The sequence below is a fragment of the Tachypleus tridentatus genome, chromosome 7 (genome assembly GCF_004210375.1).
Source record: "Tachypleus tridentatus isolate NWPU-2018 chromosome 7, ASM421037v1, whole genome shotgun sequence".
Lineage (NCBI taxonomy): Eukaryota > Metazoa > Arthropoda > Merostomata > Xiphosura > Limulidae > Tachypleus > Tachypleus tridentatus.
Window position 1 is genome coordinate 80078403 of NC_134831.1, and position 23507 is coordinate 80101909.

The 23507-nt window shown below is 35.4% G+C and overlaps 1 protein-coding gene across 15 annotated transcripts in view; it reads right to left on the minus strand.

Moving 5' to 3' along the window:
- LOC143256056 (zinc finger MIZ domain-containing protein 1-like) overlaps nucleotides 1-23507 on the minus strand; it is a 181290-nt gene that overhangs the window by 23003 nt on the left and 134780 nt on the right. For 12 of the 15 annotated variants that reach the window (XM_076512720.1, XM_076512721.1, XM_076512710.1 and 9 more), the window contains one exon: nucleotides 14764-14893. In XM_076512720.1, the coding sequence (XP_076368835.1) occupies nucleotides 14764-14893 (130 nt within the window). Of the gene's footprint in view, nucleotides 1-4118; nucleotides 4258-14763; nucleotides 14894-19670; nucleotides 19828-23507 lie in introns of those variants that run through there. The other 3 variants (XM_076512726.1, XM_076512724.1, XM_076512722.1) reach the window with 2 other exon arrangements.

Consider the following 23507-nt stretch of genomic DNA (forward strand, 5'->3'; position numbering starts at 1 on the left):
GGGTAACCTGTGCTTTGCCCATCACAGGTATCGACACCCGGTTTCTAGTGTTTGAAGTTCCCAGATTGTGCGACTGGGAGGTTTTTATATGTTGGATTTCAAGGTTAATTTTTCTCAGCTCTATAATAGGAAAATACTGTACTTTATATACACATATATGCCGCTATTGTAGTTTAATTTTGTATATAAAGGCAAGATTAAATTATATCTTAAATATATGTATATTATTTAAATGACATATATATACTTGAGATTAGATAATTTACTATATAAGCACACACGTTGATGTATCTTAGCTAACGGTAAAGGTATCAAATCATGATGCAAGAACAAATGAGTATTTTAATAACATGTTGTAATGCACATTATAGAAATGGGAAACGTTTCTAAGGAAAATTTAATCTAGGCGTTGATTCTAAATGTGCAAAATATTTTCGAAAGTCTTCAATAATAAATACAATTTGCAAATTATTTTTAAAATAATTAATGGTGCATATCAAACTATGATATATATACATATGTACAAGCTGAATGCTCGTCACATGACAAGAAATACTGATTATTTTATCTTCTCAATTTTTTTATTAAACAGATGTTTTATTAATACGTTTTATAAAAATTAATTATAAATTATTAACAATATACGCATGGAAAACGTGTATCCTATTTCTAGTATTTCACAAAACAACATATTTTATGTACATTTGGCCATCTCCTTTAATTGCTGCTTGATTAACCTTTTCACTTTTGGATATTTCAAAAATATCCAAATGCTATTCATTATAAATCTTTATACTTTGAAATATGCGATAAAAAACTGATTCCCAAAGAAATATTTCTACCCAGTCAGTTGTACGACCCTGGAAATTATTATTTATAATGTTAATGGCAATTAATTTTATTATGAATTTCGGGGACTTCTGTTTAGACTAGCACCTCTGTGGAACAGCTAGGGATTTACACTGCTAAAATCAGGAATTCGATTCCCCTCGGTAGATACAGCAGGACCCGGCGTGGCCAGATGGTTAAGATACTCGACTCGTAATACAAAGGTCGCGGGTTCGAAACCCCGTCTCATCAAACATGCTCACCCTTTCAACCGTGGGGACGTTATAATGTGACGGTAAATCCGTCACATTCATCAGCAAAAGAGTAGCCCAAGAGTTGGCGGTAGGTGTTGATGACTAGCTGCTTTTCCTCTAGTCTTTACACTGCTAAATTAGGGACGGCTAGTGCAGATAGCCCACGTGTAGCTTTGCGCGAAATTCAAAAACAAAACAAAAACGAAGATACCACAGATAGCTTGATGTGGATTTGCTATAAATCATACACTCTCTTTAGACTGTCTTTCTGGGCCCAGCATGGCCAGGTGGTTAAAGCACTTGACTCGTAATCTGAGGGTCGCGGGTTCGAAACCAAGCCACATCAAACATACTCGCCCTTTCAGCTGTGGGGACATTAAAATGTTACGATCAATCCCACTATTCATTGGTAAAAGAGTAGCCCAAGAGTTGGAGCCGGGTGGTGATGACTAGCTGCCTTCCCTCTAGTCTTACACTGCCAAATTAGGGAGGGCTAGCGCAGATAGCCCTCAAGTAGCTTTGCGCAAAATTCAAAACAAACCAAAACCACACAGACTGTCTTTCTGCTTTTGGCTTTGTTAGCTTGCTTAACTGAAGACGCGCGCTTTAATTTGAGCATTTTCAAAATAGAAATGTGTTGCGGGTAAAACATACGGGTTATTAGAGAATTGTAGCCAAGGGTTCCAAATGGGAAAATTTAGGTGATGTTGTATCTCCTTGAAAACCAAGCCAGAGATTATGATTTTTGTGCGCCAGAAATAACATTTTATTACTCATCACGGTTTCTACAAATGTACCCTCAAATCTAATTATATAACCAAAGCAGTACATCGTCCATTTTATGTATATATATATATATATATTGCTGGAAGAATTTTTGAAAGACAAACTTTCTTGTCGCCGTAGGTGGCGTCGTCGTTTCGTGCAAGCTGCTTGTCGATTGGTACCTACCAAGATATCAGGGTAAGAGACACACGTCTTTTCGTCTTTATATAGTATATTTATAGAGGGGAAAACCACTGGGGAGACAACTTTTCTTTTCCTTTTTGATATTGCTAGTTATGGTATTTATCAATAAAGTACTGCAGATATACAACTAGGTGTTTATAGTTGGGTGTTAGCCAGAAACGGATGTTCAAAAAGAAAAGGACAAGCTTACGTTAGAAACCATTGAAATGTTGTCAGATAAACACCTTCAGCACAGTAACTGGGTCAATATTTAGTTGGTTCCCTTTCATACATTTATAAACAAATCAGTACAGAAAAATAAAACGTTTATGTTTTGCCTCTAAGTATACTTTTATATAGAGCATTGATCATGAGTAATCTGATTTACGTAACGCCTACCCATTTTTACCAACATATTAACATTCAGACTTTTATTTCGTTTTGCCAAGCACGCACTTATGTAGAAGTAAAGTTTCCGACAATTTTAAGTGTATTTATACATCATAGCTACATATAGTGTTTAAATAATACGTTGAGTTCACTGCTAACAGTCCTTTTGCTTCATACTCAAAAGTGATATAATACCAATGACATAAGTAAAGTTAGACTGGAAGCCGCTCATAAAAAACAAGTTTTTTTTATCGATTCTAAAGATGGGAAATTATGTATACTTTTCGTATAGTAAGGTTATATCCTTTCAAAATTTCGAGATCTAATGCATGCTGAAACATAACTAGATACACTGTGTGTTATAGATCGCTATATGAGCTGTCGGGGTCATTTTTTACACCAGTAGAAAAATATCTTGTTCCACGCTTTAGTTTTTTTAAAAAAAATTAGGAATCTATAGAATCCAAAACTGTAACATGTAAGATAAAAATGACGTGTTTGACAAACAATATGCGTCAAAAGATATACTAAACTATTATAACAATACTCAATTTTTGTCCCTCTTGAAAATACGAACGCACTTCATTTCAATAGATGTAAACAAAATACAGATGCAAATATATTTAAGTAGACATTTTGTACAAGCACACACACACACACACACACACGCGTATACATATATATATATATATAAAGCTTATCAAGGTTTTGCAAAGGTCTAACGCTAGGTACTTAAAGGCTTAGCTAATGTTATGCCTAAGACAAGTGGCATTAAAGATTTCGGTGCCTGCAATTAGAATTATTTTGTATTATTCTAGAAATGCTATATTTCAAGAAGTATTATTGCAATAAAAGATGCAGATTTCACCGCAAATATCGTGCAGGTTCCTAATAATGTTATATCATCAATACAAACACACAAACGGACAATGTCTTTCGTTTCTCCAGTTATTAGTTGAAAATTCAGAAAAACGAGTTTAATCTAAGTAACCTATAATCTATAATTTTAATACCTGGTTGTTTAATATTAAGTTACAAGTGTCAGTTATATCAAGTGACTTTACTCGGAGGGCATAGCTCGTTGTTTGTTGATTTAATTAAACAACATAAAGTATTAAAATATTAGAGATTTTCATCGCCAAATATCGCAAATCACGTTTACAAGTTTAAAAAAGCATAAACGGAGGTAAGAAATTTCAAGTAATTTAATAAGTTATCATGTTCATTGAAGATAGGTTTTCAGTACTACAGAAACATAATCTCCTGCTTATTCGAGAGTAAATTATATTTAAATTATATTTCCTTCGTTTAATTTAGTTAAAAAAAAGAATGTTTTCTTGCTAGATAAGCTCAAAATGATTAGGTCTCAAGCACGGTGAATAACGCGAAGGAACAATTATTCAACAATTATTTCATAACTGAGTGAATATTATATCATAGTTGTTCTATTAGATATGCATGTAAATGGATGTTAGTCTTTAGAATTAGAAGTAGACTTTACGTGATGTATTATACAATATCCAAATAAGTCTCCTCTCTTTAACAATTAAAGTCGTAACAGATTGTTAAAATTTAGAGAAAAACTTTATTGGTCTCAATACAATGATATTTTATTTTTTATTTTGCAAAACAGAACATAAGGTTTGGGATGCTTAAATTTATATTTACGGTATTTTAGAATACAACGGACATTGGTACCTGTATTTTCAATCTTGAAGGACTAAGCAGGCAGGTCACAGACTTCTGGGGTTCAGGTATAACTTTTCCCAACTTTGAACTAATGGCCAGAAGGAAGGTAGCTAGTCAGCAGCATCCTCAGCCACAAAGGCTTTGCTCATCTTTATTGAATGGAATAAAGGAATTGACTGTCACTTTTATAACGCGCTTAAGACTGAAAGTGCAGAGCAAGTTCAGTGGTATCATGGCTCAACCTGAGACCTTCGGGTACCCGACAAATTAATCATGAGGGTAAACCCACATCAACAGCTTTTGCAGATTGAAAGTAATACAGTGAGTAAAGAAAAACACCAGACAGAACACAAATCAAAGGCTTACTTCAAGCTAACTTGGAATATTAGACACAGACAACACTTTCTTCTTGCAATAATCCATTTGTCGTAATTTATAAACAAAGCTATAAGGAAAAGTTCCAAGAACTGTCAGTACAATTAATTCTAGTTTTTCCTTCCCAAAGACGGGTTGTATTACACGTGAAACTTATGCTTCAATTATTACATTTTTATGATTGTATATCTAGTTTAATAATGTGCTCTAGACTAAAATAACGAACTTGTTTCCGCCAGTACAGTTCAACGTTACCAATTTAGATTATGACGGTGTAAACAGTGAACATAGCACAGAGCGTCAATACTGCCACACAAACTCTGAGTCGTTTTATATGGTCTCCCACGCTGTGCACGACTTCTCTTTTTCGGAGTAATTATTAAGAGTATTGATCAATGAGGTGTGCGTGGACTGTTAAAAGACACAAAGGGAGTTTTCCCACAGCTTATAAAAAGCAAAGTTGTATTGCAGTAGGGTAAAAATAATCCGGAAAACCGTTTCTTGTGTAAAACGACCAAAAAATAAATAAATAAGCTGGCAGAACGGTCTGCCTCGGTCTTTGGAACAAATTTTAATGGAAGACAAAATGATAAAAACGTTTTACTAAGTGTTAAGCAATTTAACTATGCGGACAAGAACTAAAATAATTTGAAACAACAGAAAAACTCTTGAGGAAAAGTTATTGTAAAAACGTACTCGTCAGAAAGTTTTAAATTAAGACACAAAAGAACTAAGAACTTATAACGATTAGACATAATTGAATTATCAGATGCGTTTATTTGAGTTTAACAATACTTTTGGCCGCAATCCTAAAAATGTCTCATTATCTCATGAATTTTAGCCTACTTAGAAGATATAGTCAGTGTTACACCCGCACAACAAAGTAACAACACAAAATAACATCTATAAAAGCAATTATACCTTTTTTAAAATTATACGTAATTTTAAACATTAGTACCAACAAAAATTACAAAAAAAAATCTAACAGTTTATCAGATTCTAGCTTCTGTCCAACATCCTTGACCTTCGAATATGATCTATAAATTATTACGACCAGTAATTGGCACAGTATAAGCTTCCTACCCTGAGACATTCTAAAGTTTTGGGGCTCACGGTTATACACACAGACGAACGTTGTGCTCACTCGCACTGTCTTGCAGTAGTCAAATATCGTTCAGGCTTAAGTGCAGTTTCAAAACAGACTAAATAAAAGATGTGAATTTAAAAAACAAGGCTGCGTATAAAACTGATTAGCGCGATAATGACACAACACACGAGGTTTCTTAAATGCAGGAGTTAGTGGGTAGGAAACAGCACGATATTCAAAGACACAGAGTCACCCAACGATTGCTAAAGTTCTGGCAGCGATGGCTATCGATGGTCAATGGTCACGGCTCTCTGCAGAAGAGAAACACGAGACAATGAACTCACGTTAGTACGTAGGAGGAGGTAACGGGTGAGAGGATGTATTTCACCATGGGCTTTATAGAGTTATCCAAATAGCAACCTACACAGACCTACAAGTTACCCTTGAAAGGATGATTGTACATACATCATGATATTTTCATAATTAATCATTATTTAGTTACACTAATGCATGTACACTACATGGCGTATGAGAGTCAGCACAGGGAGTAAAAGAACAAAATATAAGTTAGTTTCTGAAAGGCGTCAAAAAAGAGAATTATGATTGTGTTTAAGTCATGAGCAGCTGTTGTAAATAAACATAGAAGACAGAGAACAAAATACGAGTGAGTTTTCTGAAACGTAACCATAATGAGAATTACACTATGTAACAAAATTTTTACTTTTTCTTGTTCCTGGGCAGAAAGTGTTATTTCCCAATTGCTTATGCCTAAAGTAAATGGAAAAAACATATTTTTCTCTTCAAACTTTGCTTTTGCGACCTGGGTAATGAAATTTTCAAATTTACCCATTTTCCAGAACATTCCAGGTAGATTCAGTGCTCAATGGCTGATAGAGAATTTTCTCGAACTTACAAGAATTTTAAGAACTTTCTAGAATATTGTAGAACTTATAAGAATTTTCAAGTGCAAGTCGCAAGTCAGAGGAAACGTCACCGAAGTTTTTCAAGCTTCTTCACTCGTCAGGATGAGCTCTGCTTCTTCCACAATGTATTCGGTCTGTGCGAGGCAATTGGAATTGCCTGTAACCCGAACGAGTGGCTCCTCTTCTTTGATAGCTCATTCTGAAGCCTCAAAGCTGTGCTACTCCATAACGGTAATAAGTATCCGTCTCTTGCTCTGGCTCATTCGGTGCACCTCAAAGAGGAATACACCAGCGTCAAGACCTTGCTAGAAGCCTTGAAGTATGATGAGTATGGCTGGGAGGTTATTGGAGACTTCAAAATGGTGGCATTCCTGATGGGTCTCCAAAAAGGCTTTACCACGTTTCCCTGTTATCTTTGCCTTTGAGACAACAGGGACACCGAAGCACACTACAATAGGAAGCGCTGGCCACAACGGACCGAGTTCTCTGTGGGAAGGAACAATGTCAAGTGTGAGCCACTAGTAGACCTCCAGAAAGTGTTGTTCCCACCATTGCACATAAAATTGGGTCTTGTGGAACAATTTGTCACAGCTCTTGATAAGGAGTCTGCAGCCTTCAAGTACCTTCGAGACTTCTTCCCTAAGCTGTCTGAGGCAAAGGTCAAAGCTGGTGTCTTTGTTGGACCACAAATAAAGAAGAACCTGTTGTGTACAGAATTCCCCAAGAAACTCAGTAGGAGGGGAGAAAAGATTGGGGCAGCTTTGTCGCAGTGGTTTGAGGCTTCTTGGGCAATCATAAGGCCGAAAATTATGTGGAAGTGGTTGAGGCTCTGGTGAAGAACTACGGCAAAATGGGCTGCAGGATATCCCTAAAAGTCCATATCCTTGACGCTCATCTTGATAAATTCAAGGAGAACGTGGGAGCATACTCTGAGGAGCAAGGCGAGTGCTTCCACCAATATATACTGGACTTTGAACGCCGCTAGCAAGGAGAGTATAACGAAAACATGATGGGAGACTATATCTTGGGGCTGATACATGAAAGTGATTTACATTACAGTCGCAAATCTCGAAAAACTACTCACTTCTAAACATTTTTGTATAACTTTAGTATAAATACATGTAAATCTTGATTCATATGTTGTTTTTTTCAGACCTTATGTAAATGAAAATGTGCAAATTTACCCGTTTTTACATAGAAAATAGGTTAATTTCTAAATTTCATTATCCAGGTCACAAAAGCAAAGTTTGAAAGGAATAATGGTCATTTTCTGTACTTTTGCAACATAAGCAATTAAGAAATAACACATACTATCCAGGAACAAAATTTGTGTTACATAGTGTTATGAGCGTGTTTTATTCATTGTGGCACGACTCCTTCATACTTGTTACAAATAAGCTGACATACTATTCAACTACAAGATTTCATAGTCGTTTTTTATGTAATTCCTATATAATCTTATGTTTGTTTGTTTTTGTGTGTTGTAAATTAATATAACATAGTTTTAGTTTATTTTGTCACTTTTATTATATTGTATCATTTCATTTCTAATTATGATCCATGTTAAAACATGCTACAAATGTTCTTTCTCCTCTTCCATTTTTATCTTATAATAATTAATATCTGTATCCTCTCACAATAGACATTGCAGTGGTATATAATGATAAGGTATTGTTAGAATTACGGCCGAAAATATCGATAACTGCGAACTGATGAACTAACACATTTTAATCATAAAGTTAATACTTTATGGCATTGCATAGTCCTAATTATATCAGAATGTTAAATTGGCTATATTAAGTTTTAGGTTGCTTACTTTGAACAGTAATTATTAATAACATGGGCCTACAATAATTTTTTTGTCTTGACACTTTTACATATTCTTCAGTAATTCTTCTATACTAAATTCGGAAATGATATTCACTATTTTCCACCATGTACAGATTTTTCACAAAACCTCATATATGCCTTCACATAAGCGAACCATTTTCATTGAAATCGGATCACATTTTGTTATGTTTAAAACGTTGACAACCACTGGATACAGATTTCTCTAGACCTATCATGACGTGAGAGTGTTACCGATCGTTCTCAAACTCAAACATAATAATAAAAAATGTTCACTGTGGTAAACGAAATAATAATTTGATCTAAGTAAGAGTTTTTCTTTGTTCCCAATTTGTAAAAAAAATAATAAAAAATCCTCACGTGATAGAAAAAATGAATATTATTTTCGAAACTTGTGTAGCTGAATTATGGGAAATCTGTCATTAAAACTAAAACAATGTTTATGAAATTTTAATTGGTAGGCCTCTGTAATAACTTGGAACCAAATATATTTGGTTTGACTTCTTCCGGCCCCGCATGACCAGGTGGTTAGGGCTCTGGACTAGTAATCTAAAAGTCGCAGGTTCGAATCCCCACCACACCAAACATCGTCGCCCTTTTGTCTGTGGGGGCATTACAAGAGAAGCCCAAGAGTTAGTTAACGTAGATAGCCCTCGTGTAGCTTTGCGTGAAATTCGAGAAAAACGAACAAACTAGTCTTCTTCCAAATTAATCATTGTTTATCAATATGAACTACAAAAGTTGAATTATAATGTTTTTACTGAACATTTATAATGGAGTTCCCAACGTATGATTGATAACCACCTTCCATATAAAACGATAACAATAAAATTCGCTACAAAATTAACCCGGACCAGCTAGCGCTCAACTATACTTAAATGTAACAACTACTAAAAAAAAATTAACCTTGAGAACCATACCTTGCCGTAGTTGCAAATATCAGTGGTAACTGTACATACCGAAACAGAACGGTATGAAATGGTTGAAATTAACGGTTGCTATTTTTTTAAGAATGCCTCTTTTTATACACACTTATAATATCGGTACAATTTGATAATGGTGACGATATGGTAGCAGGTTTAATACGTAATATTTTACAGTGCAAATATTAACTACAGCACAGTACGTGACGTTTAATACTTAAGTATAACCGAGTAAAAATTCCAGGTTGCAAATCGAAGTGTTTAAGAAAAAAAAAAAGATCTTACACCAGAATAGCAACAAATGTGGTGCATTTCAGCTTCCCTTTACTTATCACAGATTTGTGCTCTAGGACTGAATAACGCAGCAACTCAACTAGGAGAGAGAGGGTTACAGTTTAATGCCGTGTTTAGCTTGAATCGCGCGTGAGTAGAGGTTTCTGTCCTGGACTGGATTTCTCAGCCACTAAGGTAAAGGTAGCTGACGATTTAGTTATGGTTCAGGTACATTCCGGTTTTCTGGTTGTGCATCAACAAAAGGCTTCCTGTCGTTGAAAGGCTAAACCTTCTTTAAGTATCCTGTTCAAGTTTCAAAAGAAGAAACTAAACACCCTACAGAGCATGATTTTTCTAGCTAAAAAAAACGTGTAAAACACTTCTCGTGTATTTATTAGAAATCTTTAATTTTGACTGTAAACTGCGGCAATATATAATATGGGTGTGAACGACTATCTACGAGCGGAGAATACAATAATAATATTTACTTAAACGAGAATGTTTATCAATATACGTGTAATCATAAACTGAATAAAACGGCACGTGTATTGCGTATAGTTCTTGGTTACGTCACAATCTCATCTATACAGTTACTTTTACTCCCCCTGGTTAATTCAAGGCTATTGGGCCAGTTAAGGCAAGGATATTAGGAAGGCTTAGCTTTTTTTTCCATAAGTCTTGCAGTTGAAAACTCCTACACGTTTTTCCATTTTTACCACAGCTGTCCCTACTTACCACTGGATAGAGCTTTATACCACACAAAACCGTTTGTTTGTTTTTTAAGATTAACTATTGATATAAAGTTGTCTTCCATTGCTGTTTGTCTTTTAACTAACAAAGAAATATTTGTTTGTATCTCAGCACAAAGTTATATAGTAGACTCACAAAGCTACATAGTGGGCTATCTGTGCTGTGCTCATCATGGGCATCGAAACCCGGTTTATGGCGTTATACGCCTGTGGTCTTACCGCAGTACCACTGGGGAGCATCTAACAAGTGTTAGTAAGCACTTCAAAATGTGCCATCTTGTGTAAGAAGTAAATATAAAAACTACATGCGAGAAAGCAGAGTCTGTACATGTTACTTTAAGATTAGTTAAACAGTTTTCAAAAGCTAATTTATAATCTAAAGTAATATTTTCATATTTCTTCGGATGTTTTATGTGCAAAATATGTTATTACGAATTGTATTATTTAAGATTTTGTATTTCGAACCTTAATATTAGACTGTATGTTACATCATAAAAACAATTTTATTCTGTTTCGTTCAACGTAAAGCATATAATAGGATTCACTTATTACTCTCAAAACCGATATTATAGTAGGAAAACTTCTAACATTTAGTTCTATTTGAAAACTTGACTGAATTAATTGTTATACGAAAAACACGCAATGAGAATTTGTTGAGAATTTTGCACAAAGATATGTAAGGGATATGTACGCTAGCCGTCCCTAATTTAGCGGTGTAAGACTAAAGGGAAGGCAACTAGTCATCATCACATACCGCCAACTCTTGGGTTACTCTGGAACTGACCGCACATTATAACGTTACCACAGATGAAAGAGCAAGGATGTTTGGTGCGACGGGGATTCGAACCTACGCCTCTCAGATTACGACTACAGTACCCATAACCACCTGGCTATGCCGAGCTGGACAGTGAGAGAGGTACTAGATGAATGAATTAATAATGACGATTTGCCTGTCTTCTCTTTCTTTTCAAATACACGTTGTTTGCTTGAAATCGTATAGAGTGCAAACGTTTCCTTAGAAATTCAGTTGCTTGAAATACATACTGTTCTGTTAAACTGACTAATATTGTTGTAAAATAAAGAGTTGAATTAGCCAGAATAATTGTTACGGTGTTGTACTTGATAAAGTTGGATCCAACAAAATACGTTTTTAAAGCCAAAATTCAAAACTGTTCCTTAAAATACATAAAAGACGTTGGAAACGATGAAAATCTTAATGCCATATTATTTCTGGAATATTTTTTGTTCTTTCTGAAGATTAAAACACGAAAGAAGTTTAACCTGACAAAAACATCTAATTTCCCAACCGACCCAAGAGTTGAATTTTGGAAAAAACAACAACAAAACCTGAATAATTCGTATTTTTTTCGCTTGAAAATTAAAACATGGCTTTGAAACACACACACATTAAGGAATCTCATAAGATATTATAATTGACTTAAAAGAACTAATTTTAACTCATCGACGAATTTTGTTGGATAGACTTAACGGTATATAAAAGTAAGTTTATAATAAATACATGACTCTTAGTAGCATATTGGCTTTGCAAATCTTTTAAGTTTTAATTAATAAAATTTTGACAATACAAAATTACAAGTTAGTGCATTGATACAACATATCTATTTTTTATTTTTCACAATAAACCAATCCTACTTGAAAGAGGGTAATCTGCAAATACATAACTTTACTTTTCAAAAAGATGCTAAATTAGGCTGTGACGCGATTGTCTTGTGGCATACTGCCCTCGTTACCCAATTACTACCCACTTTTATTTGTCGGCAGAAATACAGAGGCTTTGTGCGTGTATTCACGGTTTGGTACTTTTAAACAATAGACGAGCTCCCAAAACTTAACAATAATTGAGGATATTATAGTGTAAAAATAACAATTCGTTTGAAACTTTGTTTCTTGTTGTTTGTTTTTTTAACAAAAACGGCAAACGGCAATAAACACTCGTTATTATAGTTACCATTTTGGACACTAGATGACAGCACTAAAGAGTAATATGGGCTATAAATAACTACACCCATTTTAAACTTTTTGAACAGACGAAATAGATATAGTTAGGAAGAGACAAAAACTTACCACGAAAATGTATACAAGTATTAACTTAAATTATTATACTACAAGTTAGGTAACCATACTACACAAAGAAATATAACATTTTTATTATTCAGGATTTCATATACTGTTCAAACCACAACTGAGGAATTATATTAAATGAGCCTCGTAAGTATGAAAACTTATCGCTAAGCCAGTGGGGACAAAATAAATACTGTACGACCGTTCTGTTACCATTGCAACTAACCCATATTCTACCGTTTAACTCTTTATCTATTAATCAGTTTGAATTGTTTCATGCGATTTAACTTCCTGTTTTTAATTTTCACCATGCTATATAAGCATTGAAGTGTTGTTTCTTTTTTGAATTTCGCGCAAAGCTACAGCAGGGCTATCTGTGCTAGCCGTCCTAATTTAGCAGTGTAAAACTAGAGGGAGGGCAGCTAGTCATCACCACTAACCACCAGCTCTTGGTTTACTTTTTATCAACGAATTGTGGGATTGACTGTTCATTATAACGCCCCCACGGCTGAAAGGGTGAGTATGTTTGTTGTAACGGTGACTCGAACCCGCGACCCTCAGATTACGAGCCAAGCGCATTGAATATCACTGAAGTGATTGGGTTGTTTCTAAAAAGAGAAAACTTGTAATACATAATTCTATATTACATATCTACGTGAAGTTATAGCAGTTGTTTGGTCATTTCAAGAAAAAATCTCCCAAACAATGTTCACTTTTTTTTTACTAATAAATCAATTAATGAATTACAAATTCATCAAGAAGAAAAACTGTTTTAGTTAATGCAACATTATTCTAATTAGTTGACAACCTTTAAAAAAAAATCTATAGATACACACCTTTTTGTGACCATTCGTTTTAAAGATCCCGATTTTTACCTAACTTGAAAATATCTCTAACGTACCTCTGTACTATTTTTCAACATTTACTTAAAGTTGGCAGGATATCTACGCTCTTAACAAAATGTAAATAATAGTGCGTCTTTACTGCTGTTTAAAATGGCATATGCTTATGGAATTGCTGTAGACGTCAAAAAGCCGTAAAAAAGACATGCACTTGTTTCTTCCTGTTTGATATGTAGAACCCATCCGACACACCAAACAGTGTGTCATCATTTTCGTTATTCATGAGAGTGTTGAAGGTTTGACGTGAGCAATATTCAACTGTATCCATCCTCTTTCTTGGAAACATAATCTTGAACGATGGATTTTTGCTAAGAGAATGTCTATTATGCAAACACACGTTCTCACATTTCTAACAAAAGACCTTGATGAGCTTGCTAGTCAGTAAAGAGGGAAGTGGCTAAAGCAGGAAAATTAACACTGAAATGTTCGACATACTGTGAAGGCAATGGTTTTGATGTTAAGTGTTTTGTTGCAAAAACTATGTTAAAAAACATAAAAACACACGATAACTTTAAAACTGATTTGCCATGAAATAGAAATTGAAAGTTTTCTTTTTCAGACTTTTTGCTAACCATAAACCATACGAGAACTTAAGTGTATAGTATTTCAGTTGTCTTTTATTCGTCAATATTTAAATTTTCGCGAAAAGGAAGAAAATACGTTTTAGTAAGAGAAATTCCCTGATGTAAACGTGGGCAAAATATTAAATATTTAAATTTAAAAACATAATATATACAAAAAATATTATAATGTTTTGCCTTTGAGTAAAGGGAAAATATGTTTGTGAACCCCTTGTAAGTTTTAAGAGTTCCTAAGAGGAAATCTTCTTAATCTACAAGGTGTGTTTTTCAAAAAAGATCTTCCCCATGATGCATATAGTTTGCATTCCATCTGGGATATTCAAACAAGAGTATTTTGAACGAAATAAATAAACAGACCCCTCACCATTGTGCTTGTTTGCTATATGCCTTGTCTGATACGCGCTGACCCTCCATCCATTTCGATCTCTGGTAGCCTATAGATGTTATTCTGTTTCGTTCTGTTCTCTTTGCCTTCAGTATCTATTCTAGTGACCATTATTACTCCTGGCAAAAATACTGCAGCGATTTGCCATTGCTTTATGCAGTGCTACAGTGCTCATTTAAGTAAAGCCGGTTTCCTTTTTCATTGTTCCAGTTGTACTAGGCATCCAACAAACAAAATAACTCACCGTCCTGCTTCTACAACGATTTCACCGTAGCCCTGGCATGGGGAGGGGTGACAGGTGCTATGCTATTCCCAAGGGCGACCTGCAACTATGCAAGGTAGGGGGTGCTCGTTCATTTCCCTAAGGTGCTATAAATCTTACCTGTGCAACTAAGGCCACAATGCGATACTAGAAAAGATGTACAAATTATTTTGATAGTTTTCTGTTTCGACCATCCGTCTGTCAGTTACACCCTGAAAGAGAAACAAAAAGTGATGATTTATGGTAAAAAAAAATCAAATTTACCTTTGAACTCCAGGAGGAAGAGTCTTCTGAAGGGGCTGATGCATGCCAGGTAAACCGTCGACTTCTCTTGTCTTCTGATGTCGCAGAAGCAACAATCGACCAAGTTCTTCACACCATACAGAGAGGAGAGCTGCAGAGAAGATGAAACCACCCACGTTTAAAAACCTTAACCTTTCATGAGTACAGTGTGAAAATAATTACAACTTAACAAACTACTCTTTTGATTGAAACTATATGGATGTTTATTCATCCAAATGATATACAGAATGCAACAAAATAGATCCCCCCCTAAAAAAATAGCTCGTTTATTACCTGTTTCAGGTGTAAAATAGCGAGATGGGCTGACTACAGTGCGACATAAAAGTTTCACTCGTAATGAATATATAAGATAGTAACAAAAATAGATCTCCACATGGAATACCTAGTTTATTACCTGTTTCAGGTGTAGAAAACTGAGATAGACTGCTGCCTGTAGAAATGAAATATCCACATGTAGTGGATAATCAAAGGATACCATATAGATCTCTTATACCTTTAATGTACCTAGTATGAAGTGCTACTTTCAATACGTTAACCACCAGATGTCTAGCTTTTGGCATTACTTTTATTATGCTTATTTTTTTTATTTTGAATCTCGCGAAACGCTTCACGAGGGCTACCGGTTCTAGCCATCTTTAATTTAGCAATGTAAAGCAAAAGGAAAGGTAGCTAGTCATCATCAACCACCGCCAACTCTTGGGCTATTCTTTTACCAACGAATACTCGGATTGACCCTCATGTTATAACGTCCCCACGGCTGAAAGGGCAAGAATGTTTGGTGTGACGGGAATTCAAACCCGCCTCCCTTAGATTACGTGTCGAGAGCCTTAACCACCTGGTCATGTTGGGCCTTATTATGCTTATTTTTATCTCCAGATGTCTAGCCTTTGGTGCTACTTTTATTATTTTTATCACCAGGTGTCTAGCCTTTGGTGCTACTTTTATTATTCTTATCTCCAGGTGTCTAGCCTTTGGTGCTACTTTTATTATTTTTATCACCAGGTGTCTAGCCTTTGGTGCTACTTTTATTATTCTTATCTCCAGGTGTCTAGCCTTTGGTGCTACTTTTATTATTCTTATCTCCAGATGTCTAGCCCTTAGCTCTACTTTTATTATTCTTATTTCCAGATGTCTAACATTTGGCGCTACTTTTATTATTCTTATCTCCAGATGTCTGACCTTTGGCGCTACTTTTATTATTCTTATCTCCAGGTGTCTAACCTTTGGCGCTACTTTTATTATTCTTATCTCCAGATGTCTAACCTTTGGCGCTACTTTTATTATTCTTATCTCCAGATGTCTGACCTTTGGCGCTACTTTTATTATTCTTATCTCCAGATGTCTGACCTTTGGCGCTACTTTTATTATTCTTATCTCCAGGTGTCTAACCTTTGGTACTACTTTTATTATTCTTATCTCCAGGTGTCTAACTTTTAGCTTTACTTTTATTATTCTTATCTCCAGGTGTCTAACCTTTGGTACTACTTTTATTATTCTTATTTCCAGATGTCTAACATTTGGCGCTACTTTTATTATTCTTATCTCCAGATGTCTGACCTTTGGCGCTACTTTTATTATTCTTATCTCCAGATGTCTGACCTTTGGCGCTACTTTTATTATTCTTATCTCCAGGTGTCTAACCTTTGGTACTACTTTTATTATTCTTATCTCCAGGTGTCTAACTTTTAGCTTTACTTTTATTATTCTTATCTCCAGGTGTCTAGCCTTTGGTGCTACTTTTATTATTCTTATTTCCAGATGTCTGACCTTTGGCGCTACTTTTATTATTCTTATCTCCAGGTGTCTAACCTTTGGTACTACTTTTATTATTCTTATCTCCAGGTGTCTAACCTTTGGCTTTACTTTTATTATTCTTATCTCCAGGTGTCTAACCTTTGGTACTACTTTTATTATTTTTATCTCCAGGTGTCTAACCTTTAGCTCTACTTTTATTATTCTTATTTCCAGATGTCTAACCTTTGCTGACAATGTTTTGTCCGAGTTGTTTTTGTTTTCTTCAGTTGTTCAACTCAAAAAATATTGAAATAACGTATCTCATACGTGAAACCTTTTTTCGAAACTACACCTGTAGTCATAGTAGATTAAAAAAAAATCAATATTGCATACATTTTAATTCTCATTCCTAGGGAATAAAACAACTTTTAAACTCCTTGCGTTAAATTTATGATCAATCAAAGAAGTTTATTCCGTTTAAATATACACAGACCCAAAAGTAGGTATGCAACTGTATATGAACCTTTTTGTTCTGGGGAGTACTCAAGGACAAAGCGTTAGTAGGAAATCGCGGATGTTGATGAAACGAAAGGGTACATCACAAATGCATTTAAAGTATTTGATGGACGAACAGACTTCTGTCAGAGAGTTTGCGTGTGTGTTTTTCTTATAGCATAGCCACATCAGGCTACCTGCTGACTCCACCGAGGGGAATCAAACCCATAATTTTAGCATTGTAAATCTGTAGACTTATCGCTGTACCAGCGGGGGACAGAGAGTTTGCAGCAGTGTGACAGTATTTCAAGTTGAGCACCTGCGGGATTAACTTTCCCATAATTCCAATGTCACGTGTAAAGTGTCGTTAAATAAATTATCAGTTATGAACTGAAAACGTTTAATTTCAATCCAATTATTTTGAATACATTATCTATTCTTAACCGTGTACCTACTTTTTGGCCACGCAGCAAACATAATGTGGGATTTCAGTGTCATGCAAAAGTTATATGAATGAACTTCTGGTGAAAAACCATTCTGATGTTTACAATAATGAATGAGTTTTGCACGTTAATTTCTACTTCGTATGGATAAAACTTTATCTTCCACGTTGAGCCCGGCACGGCCAGATGGTTATAGCATTCGACCCTTAATTCGAAAGTCGCGGGTTCGAATTCCCGTCTCACTAAACATGATCTTCCTTTCAACCGTGGGGGCGTTATATGTCACGTTCAATCCCACTATTCGTTGGTAAAAGAGTAAACCAAGAGTTGGCGGTTGGTGGTGAAGACTAGCTGCCTTCTCTCTAGTCTTACACTGCTAAATTAGGGACGGCTAGCGCAGATAGTCCTCGTGTAACTTTGCGCGAAATTTAAAATAAACTGAACAAACTTTTCACGTTACTAAAAGAAGTGGTGTGATTATGAAGTTAATAAAACAAAATGAAGAACTAAATGATTTGAAGTACGTAACTCGCTCGACTCGTAATCTGAGGGTCCCGGGTTCGAATCCCCATCACAACAAACATGCTCGCCTTTTCAACTGTGGGGGCGTTACATAGTGACGGTAAATACCACTATTCATTGCTAGACGAGTATCCAAAGATTTGTCTTTTTACACTGCTAAGTTAGGGACAGCTTGCGCAGATAGCCCTCGTGTAGCTTTGCGCGAAAGTAAAAAAACAAACAAAGAAATAATTACCTAACTAATATAAGAGGAAGAAGTCAAGATTGCTGCTAACCCTCCCAGGTCCACACAAGAACCTAAACACCGACAAAGGAAACGAGCGCAAACTTATACAATATTTATCCATAAAACGAGCAAATTTATGAATTATACGACGACAGAACTACCCAGTTTTGATCATTAAACATGCACATGAAAATGTGATAACAATAAAAACACAACTTCTCTGTTGAATTTTATTTTCATGTGTTCATGTAACCGGAATCTCTACAATTACCTCATCTATACATTGAGGCATGCGCAAAACCAATTGCTACGCAAAACACCTGTATAATAGAAGAAAAATGTAACGACGTTAAGACAGTACAGGTATTCATAATTGGTCTACATGGTGAGAGTTGAATTTTTTGTTGTTTCACTTTCATCTTTAAAGAATTGGCAACATTTCACGATTACCTTGGCCAATCACGAGAGACCACTTTAATCCCAACATTACTAAGCTACAACACTACCCAAAGTACAAGTACTGTGAATCTTAAACAGATCTGACCTTCACACACGTGTTTTTTAACCCTCTGTAACCTAATGAAGAACAAAGGTCGACAAATTCACGCTACATTTCTGATTGCCTTAGGCGTGATAAGAGAAATGAAATACTTAAAGACAAGCTAGTAATATTGTCCATCGAATAAGCCCATCAGACCGGCAAGATTGTGCAATCTTCTTTTAAAAAAGTTTAACTTTGTGTACTTTAAAACTTTAGGTGACGAACATTTCCAGATGACTCATCAGCAGCAGGTGATTTGTACTGCCTCCTGAATCCAGTGCGAGGAACTAATTTACCAGTTGAAGGGTTTTCGATCACAGTTTCATTAATAATTAGCCAGTTAAGGTTCATGATAACTCTGAATGTTTGCGCGAATGTGAGGATTATCATATTGCAATCAGTAAAGCAATAATTAGGTATTTCATAAATTGGCAAACAAAATAGTCACAAAAACGAATAAAAATCGCTGGATAACATTATGAGCTTCATGTACGTTTTCGCCTACAGTTTTCTAGGTTACAATCCTAGGCCTTTGTAAAGAATATTAAAATTGTATTGATAATCGTTATATTCTATATTGGTCATTTTACAACTAACCTTACCCCGCATTTTTTTTTTTAAATTCAAAGTTACAAAAGGTCAGAAAATGTAGTGAACTGCAAAAGAAATCTATCACTGTGATCATACTAGAGTTGAAAATGTTATTAAAAATATAAACCTATTAGTCGTATTATTTAAATGCCAGAGTTATGACTTTACTTTTGAATGCGTGTTGATGTGTAAGCTTTGGACAGAAAGGCAGAAAATTATGTTTGTTTGTTTTAGAGCAAAGCCACATTAGGCTATCTGCTTTTTCTCCGCGGGGAACTGAACTCCGGATTTTAGTGTTGCACGTCGATAAACTTACCATTGTCCCAGAGGAGGATAAAACATAAAAAAAAATGTTCTTTTGTTTTTCTGGATGCTGTTGAAGCTAGCAGGTCCGATTGATAGTTTGATATATATGTATATATAAAACAGGCATTACAATCGAAGCCACATGTTTGCATGATGTTTACATGCACGTATACAGAAGCACTTCAGAAGTGGTTGATATGCCAGAGTGGTTGATGTGCATTTTCTACCGGGAATCTACAAATGAGAAAAACAACAACTAATACGTCCAGCTGAATCAAAACGTAAATATCTTAGTGCAGGTTAAGACACCGTTGTAGATGAATTTATCAATTTTCATAAGATCGAAGAGTTACCATATTTTAAATTTGATCACTTATCACAAACTGACAAAACCAAAATGTCACAAGATCTCTAGAAATACAGGAACAACAACAAAACTAAATCGTCTTTAAAAGTCAACATCTAATAATTAAGATGATTTTAAAAGCGTGGCAAAGACAAATGAATTGGGTACTATTGTATTGAAACATAGAAGGAGGAAACTAAATGTTTCTGTTGTGATAAACCTGGTAAGTCGAAGAACTACCTCAAACAAGTACCCTTAACCACAGTAAGGTCAGATCAGCTCCTAACCGAGTTGGTGATACCAGTTTTTCAGTTAAACCTAATACAGTTAATATGATTGCAAGCGTAGTGAAATATCATTTGAAATGAAGTGCTTGATATCTTCACATAACCGTGCCAAACTCGTGGAGAGTCGCCAGCCATCCGAAGATCAGAAGAATTATATGTTGAACAGCATTGTATTTACTGAAATTGCAATATACATTAAAGAAGAAGTTAACAAAATGAGCACTTCACTGTTAAAGTGATTTGGTGAAAACGTATAACTTGTGACCAGGACATCTCGGATATCACCAAGGAGATAGAATTCATTGAATTCAACTGAAGGAAAAGCTCCTAACACAAAAGCAAAGATTTACATGCTTTGAATAGCCGGATCTGATCTGACGGTGCTCATATCCATCTACCAAATCTATGAAAAATCAGGTTGCTGAAACAGTGAAATTCCAATGCCGTGAAATGAACCTGTTGTTTTTTTATTTGATGATCCATTATTGAGATGTAGGAAGAATTCTGCCAGAGGATTTCAACAAGACTAATGATAGTTATACTAAGTGTTTAGAAAAAAGATACTAAAATAGTACGAAGATACTTATTTAAAGAATTATTTACATTTGAAGATTTACTCAAACAAGCTACTATGAAGCATCTGTTCTGCCAGTTGATTTGGCATCAGTACGCATGACCTAAGAAGGTTCAAACATAAGACTACTACTCTAGTGCGACCTAAACTCTGTGCGTATTATATCTCGTTTGGCACAAAAACATCAAACACAAACGCTGAAAGCCATTAAATGCCAATATGTCGTGACCGAATTTAGGAGACACGACTCCCATTTTACATTTGGAATGGTGTATCCACACACAAGAAAAGTGATCTGACTGACAACATGTTTGAAACTTATATTTTGCAGTTAATACGTCAAATTACTTGGATTCACTGGTCATTAGAATGATCGAAGTGGTCCGTGTGAAAAGCGGAATGCTAGTCCTTGTCTTTCAGTATTTATTATAAAATGTCTGATCCTGACAGAAAAGTCAGATGGCAGGAGTGATGGCCTCAGCCTTTTACATCTCTAGTCTATCCTTATCGTGATAAATACGATGAATCAAAAGTACAGAATGTTTACTGATCCTCATAATTTAATTGATTCGTATAAATAAGGCCCGGCATGGCCAGGTGGTTAGGGCGCTCGACTCATAATCTGAGGGTCGCAAGTTCGAATCCCTATCGCCGAACATAGTTGCACTTTATAGTTGTTGTCAGGTCAGTCAACCTAATATAAGAATTATTGGCTAAAGCAAAATATTCGAACGGCCAACTCCAGAACCAGATTGAATTAAGGTCGAAAGAAAAAGAACCATAATGTAGATACGAAAGGATTATTTTAGTAGTAGGTTTGTCTATTTATATATTCATAAGTACAGATAAAGCTGTTATAGCTAGAATGCATATAATTCACTTACAAATGAAATTTGTAACTGGAAATTTGCTAAGACTGTTAATTACAAGTATTTTATTTCACGTCTCCTACACAGATAATCTATTTGACCATTCGGCTGATGACTAAATAATGTTAAAAGTTCGTGAAGGTTGTCGTAGATTTTTCTGTTCAGGTTATATCCATCGTTGGAATTTTAAACTAAATCCAAACAAATTAAAATGTTAGTTAATAATAGACATGCGGTTGGGCTTGAGGTAGAGCCATGTTTGATTCTTTTCGGTACATCAAAATGCAACTCCCACTTAAAGTTGTGGGTGCGTTATAAGAGTGATAATCAATCCTTTAGCGTGGTTAGGGTGGTTGACTCGTAATTGCAAGGTCGCAGTTAGAATCCCCGTCCCACCAAATATGCTCGCCCTTTCAGCCGTGGGGGAATTATAAAGTGACGGTCAATCCCACTATTCGTTGATAAAAAGTTGGCGGTTGGTGGTAATGCCTTTCCTTTAGTCTTACACAGCTAAATTTGAGAGGCAAACGCAGATAACCCTCGTGTAGCTTTGCGCGAAATTCTTAAAATAAACAAATAAACACATAGATAATAAAAACACTGATCTCTGTCAACGTCGCTATCATTACACTAAACAATAAAATTCACTAAAACATTTATTAATTACTAATTATACGATAATTTAAACTTAGTTCATGATAATGTTTTCATTTATGGCTATAAACTCTCGAAGCAGATGCTGTTTCTCACTTATATACACGAACAGTCATGCTTCGTATAACACATTGCAGAACATTCACGAATTTAGATGCAATATATTTAACCCTTTGAAGGATTTTTAAAAGCTATAAAATTAAAAATGGTTTGCGTTTAAACAAGATTAGACGATTTGAAATGTTACAATAAGTAATTCTGGTTACAGGTGAGCGCTACGTGTTAAACGTCAGTATGTGGGCACTTAGTTATCTAGCAAGTTAACTAAATACGAGGGAATCACTTTCAGCTTATGTACAACGTTCAACGCACTCACGGTTTCTCTCGACGTAAGTCCGCAGTAGCAATATCATGTTTTGGTAGAAATGTGTGAGAAAAAGACATTTTATTGCACGTATCTTTTCATATACCATAAACTCAACCAATCGCTTTAACGCTGTCGTGATGGAAAAAAATTACTTTTCTGACATCTCGCTGCTAGCCCAGAATGTTGCACATACACTGATTGTATGCATTTTTCATGAAATCCTGTCGATAGAAAGCTATCGTACCATTCTCAAGCGAGCAATCGATGACCAAGACCCTACGGTAAGTTATTCAGTCCAATATAAACATTACTCCTTTATGTCTGACATACCTTCCCAAGAGCGGCCACGAATACCCAGTAACTATCAAACTCGTGATGAGACTACCTGGTACAGTTTCTGGTTGAGGAGCCATTTATTTATTTATTTTCTAACATCCTTGCTGTGTAAGAAGTGCCCAACATCACTCCAAGTTCCGCGTTGATTCGTGTGATTTCTTAAACTTTTGTCGGATCGAAGATTACTACACGTTAAATCGATTTCGCACAGATGGGGAGCGAAAGTGGGGAATGTACAGTCGCGATTGTAGTTTCCCGAGTATTCTGCAAACAAACCCGTGTTTAGGATTGATAATAGCAATAAAAAAAAACCCTCAAGGAAGGTATTGGTTATATCACCTATTTCATTCATGTTGGCGCAATGCATGGATTTTTACAGATTTATCTCTCGTGACTTACGACGGTAGACGCTTT